The 4,951-nt window shown below is 42.8% G+C and overlaps 1 protein-coding gene across 1 annotated transcript in view; it reads left to right on the top strand.

Moving 5' to 3' along the window:
• Window positions 1-3,725: 3,725 nt before the first annotated feature.
• MINAR2 (membrane integral NOTCH2 associated receptor 2) overlaps window positions 3,726-4,951 on the top strand; it is an 8,430-nt gene continuing 7,204 nt past the window's right edge. The window contains exon 1 of the mRNA XM_026056992.1: window positions 3,726-3,890. Coding sequence (XP_025912777.1) covers window positions 3,726-3,890 — 165 coding nt within the window. The remainder of the gene's footprint in view (window positions 3,891-4,951) is intronic.

Below are 4,951 nucleotides of genomic sequence, written 5' to 3'. Positions count from 1 at the left end.
AGCAACAGAGACCAAAGCGTCTGTTTTGTTAGAAAATGATCAGCAGCTTTGGGGCGTGCGCCCAGCCTGTGGCCTGGGTCCCAGCGCGCTCGGTGGGTCTGTGCAGGGCAGTGCCACAGACCCAGCTGGCAGCGCTTCCCAGCTGTACGCAGGGAAGCACTTGCCATCTGCACCAGTAGACATTCACACCCCAATTTACTCGGTTTGGAGTTGGTTCCCCCCCCTGCCCCCACCCCCAGTAATGATCTCTCTGCATGAATGTGTTTTTCTTCCAGCCTGATGAATATGTAACGCTTCAACTAATGAATTTCAAATCAGTCAAGTTCAGCTGGCAAGTAAAGGTGAAATTCACTCCAGTTCACAGGGACTCAAGTAGACTTCTCTGCTAATTAAATCCCACTTAGGCTCTATTTTGATAGATTAAGTGGGATTTAAGTGGTGCACAGGGCTTGTGCTAGGCCAGTGCGCAGTGGGGATACTTCATTGTAGATGCATACTGGCTAAATGCAGCAGTGACCAAAAGTTATGAGTTACCCCTTCTTATACCTTTCTGAAAGAGAAAAGGAATACCAGAATTTTAATATGATGTCATTTATTCTGGACGGTATTTGTTGTTTCATTCTGGAGGATGGGTTTTGTTTTGTTTTGTTTTTATTTTTTCTTTCAGTTTCCATTGTCATCTTCGAGGACAAAGAGACAGTGTCATTAGCCTGTTGTGAAAGAGATCAAAAATGGAACATTTGCTTGCATGAGGCGAGCAAGAGAGGCCCTAAAACATGGCAGGTCAAATGTAAACAGGAAATTATGAACCCCAAAAGATTTTGAAGAGCCCTGCAGAAACCGATATCCAAACCTATAGTAAAAGGGACTTGAAATACATCAAAAGCAGGAAGACAACTAGACAATCAGTGGGACCTCTTGATAACACAGATATGAAAGAGTCACTTGGAGATGACAAGGCTATGAAAGGGAAGTTCAGTGAAGCCTCTGCATTAGCCCTTATTGCTGAAATGTTGTACAGTTTCTCATACCTTGCCCATTCCTTATAGTGGGATGGTCAGAAAAGCTGGATTAATTTAAAGTAAATATACAAGAATATTAGACCAACTGGTAAATTAGATGTTAATAAGTAACTAGGGTGGGAATCCTGAAAGAACACAATGGTGAAATTACAGAACTGCTGGCCATGGTGCGTAACCTGTCGTTTCAAACAGCCCCTGTGCCAGAGGGCTGGCAAGTTGCAATGTAATTCCTAGCTACAGAAAAAGGGGTCACCAGGGGATCCTGGGTACTACGGGCTAAGGAGTCTTGAGTTCTTTTCCTGGTGCAGTAGTTGCCTTTATTAAAGAATAAGATCACTGACTACATGGACAAAGGTGGGCTGTTGGGAAGGAGTCAGCATGGCTTCAGTAGTGTCCTAAACAAACGGGATCTGGTAAATACAGTATCTTTGGATTTTAAATCTTTGACAAAGTTCCACATTAAAGAATATTTGAGAAGCTATGTTCACACAGGACTGCAGAACAGCCTTTTTATGGTTTGAAAGCTGGTTAAAGGATAGGAAGCAAAAGGTGGAGCTCAACAGTTGCTTTTCAGGATGGAGAAGGGTCAGCAGTGTGGTTCTCCAAGGAATGATGATGGTGTTAGTTTTGTTCAACATTTTCATCAATGTCTGGAGGAAAAGAGTAAACTCTGAGATTTCCAACTCTGCAGATGATGTTAAGCTCTTTTGGATGAGCAAGTGTTGTCTCAACAGCTAGGAACTCCAGAAGGACCTCACAAAACTGAGTGACTGGGCAAAATGTTAGCTGATGGACTTCATTGTGGATAAATGTAAGGTAGTGCAAGTATGGAAAAAAAGCCTATACTATGCTTACAAGATACCAGACTTGCAACTGGCAGTTACAGATCTGGAGAAAGATCTTGGTGTCATTGGTTACCGTAGTCTTAAGTTATTGGCTCTATAAAAATAGTAGGAAAAAAGCCAGCTAGATCTTGGGCTTAGGTGGTTGGACCCAGTAGGGCATTTTTATGTTTTTATGTGATGAAGTTGTGTCAGTAAGTAATTTTTCACAGCTGCACCCCACCTTGTGTGCCACAGTAACATGGAAAAATTCTGTGTTCATAGGGATGCTAAAAAGGGAATGTACGCTGAAGAGAGAAGGTGTGGTTGTATTTTAGAACACTAATTATTACTCTTTTAGTTCTGCACAGGGAAACAGAGTGACTACCTGTTATGGTAGATCTGGAACAGTAACTTCGTGATAGTCACTAACAGTACATTATGAAGGTGTGTTACAGAGCTTCAGGTCTTCACTATGCTGGAAAAAAAAAGAGCTGTAAATTTAGCAGCAGGTTCCTCAGGAGTGTGTATGTCCAGTCAGCAAAAATGATCCCTACCGTCTGTTTTGTGGCTGGTCAAAAATACAGACTAATCTGAAACTCTAATATGAGTTTCTTCTTGAAAAGCAACAGATTAATAATTGACAATCATTCTGTCAAATAATTGCCAATAAATATATGCAGGAAAAATTCATGAGCTTTTTAATTAGATAAGTGGTTTTAACTGATATGTATATCAAATTACTTGTTTGTTACAATAGCACCTCACATTATTAAAATTTCAAAAATGGCTTACTGGTTTTATTTTCCTTTTAAATTTCAGCAATCCTGTGTAAGAAAAATGGATTGGTCAGTGTAATTTCTGTTTAGTGATTCTCTGGTCTAAGTACAAGGTAAAAGTTTTGTGATGCCCTAATTCCCAGTGCTTAACTCAATCCAAAGTAGGTTTTTCTAGATTTCAAAAATGAACTTTCAAAAAACTTTTCCTATGTGACAGTGTTACCAGAAATGAAACGTGTCTTACGAAAACTGAAAGGTTTGAATACAAGGTTAACCTAAATATGAGGTTACTTTTGCTGATCGTAAACAATGACTATGATGATTAAAGGGAATTTCATAGCTGAAAGTCAAAAGAACTTAATACTTACAAAATGCTGACAAAAAATAGCCAATCTCAAAATAAAATAATGGAAGTTGAGGGACTGATGCCACACCATTCAAGTCAGTAAGAGGTTTTCCATTCACTTGGACAGGAGCAGAGACAATTCCCTGAAGAACACTTCTGTTATCAATTGCTTCAAACAAACTAATATTTCCGCATGCAAAGAAGAATTTACTGTCAAAGAAACCCCTGAACCTACGGAAGTACATGTCATAGCAGTCGTGGTAAAATGGTACTGACCAGCATAGCACAATAAGGTGTCCTGGTACCGCCACAGAAAAGGAGGACTTGTGCTGCTCCTTGCTTTGCACTGTGAACTGCTTCTAATTTTCTGAAAAAAAGAGCTTGCTTTGAAGTACTGTAAGCTTGAAATTTTTGGCAGGTCACTTGAGGAAGTGCTGGTATGCATTTAAGTGTCTCATGCATCTACTCACTGATACTCTGTTAAATTTAATGAGCACATATGTATCTATTAAAATAGACCTTGAACTCAAAAACTTAAGCTAGGCACTTAAAGAAACACACCCTGTTTGCTCTGCCGCTTCTAAATCATCTTTTATCATTGGTAGATGATATAAGTGAGCCTGACACCAAACAGGGGTCAGATACAGTTTCAGGAAACTGTCGTATCCTTCTTCACGTCATTAATAATAGAAGGAGCGTGCACAGCCAGGAAGCGGGAGCTTGGGCTGTTTTCACTATTACTCAACAGGAGGGAAACATGGATTTCTCTGTTTTGCCAAACAACAACCATCCTGATAAATTCCTACAACTGGAGGTGAAGTCTTTAGTGAAAAACCCTGCCTTCCTCCAAGCCAGCCTGGCAAAATTCCCAGAAGCAGCTTTACCTGGAGTGCAGCGGTGGCACAACAGAGTCTATTTACAGGTAAGGACTAACAGAGGCTGACTTTTTTCCTGATTTTTCTACCTCGGTTGGGGTATCTGGAGACAAACAACATGCAAGTCTGAGCCTTCTGCTATTGATTCAGCTTCCAGTGTCCCCACTGAATCCACACCACTGATATCCCTGGAAGTTTTCCCATTGACTTCAGGGAGGGTCAGGCTCCAGGAGAAGGGTCACCATCTTTGTGGTGGTCCACCTACTTTATTTAAATACGTTAGGCTTTTTACTGCTTGTTGTAGCATTTTCATAGCATTTCCCAGCAAGTCTCTTAATAACAAATTGCATTTAGTTGTACTAAGGGGGCTGATGAACCTCCCCCACTAAAGAAATTCGAGGTAGGAGAAAGATGGGAAAAGAAGTCCATGGGAGATAAAAATCAGGCTTAAACCTAAAATCCAGGCTGTATTCCCCTAACCCAATGAAGTGCTATACGGCATTAGAGATTCTTGCTAGTATCTTGCTGGCTTATATGTCTGCATAGTTTACAGCAGCTTCCTCTGTTTTGCCTTGTTTTTCTGCTTTCACCTTTCTGCTACCCTGATAGAAGACTGTTTTAAGTGTGGAACGTACTGACCGTGTTAATGCAAATTCCTATAGGGAGGCAGTAGCAGTTTCTTGGTAAATCTGCCCTGTGCGCTGGAGGCCCTGGAGCTCAGGGGGAAGACGTTGAGCTGTGGATGAGAAGCAGCCCAGCTGCATCAGCTCACACCCCGCCGAGGCCCCGCTTCCTACTTCCCCGGCGCTCTTTTCCGGCCGCCCCGGGAGCCCTGGGCCTTTCCCACCCCTAATATGAGTGCAAGCTCCCAGCTCTGGTTCTCGTCATGGGACGGGGAAGCGTGTCAGCAGCTGTGGGGACCGGCGAGGGGCCGGTGTCCTGGCGGTCCTTAGGGTGGGGGTCCAACACCTGAGGGGATTGAGGAGAAGGAGCCTACAACGCTCAGCCTGGGGAGGGGAAGAGAAAGCTGTAAAGTCTCCCGCAGCTGCTTCCAGCCCTGCTGCTCCCTCTCCGCTGTTTCTCCTCCGCTCCCTGCCAGCCCGGGGTC

Source organism: Apteryx rowi, unplaced genomic scaffold, assembly GCF_003343035.1.
Source record: "Apteryx rowi isolate R43461 unplaced genomic scaffold, aptRow1 scaffold_135, whole genome shotgun sequence".
Lineage (NCBI taxonomy): Eukaryota > Metazoa > Chordata > Aves > Apterygiformes > Apterygidae > Apteryx > Apteryx rowi.
This window is presented reverse-complemented; position numbering and strand designations above follow the sequence as displayed.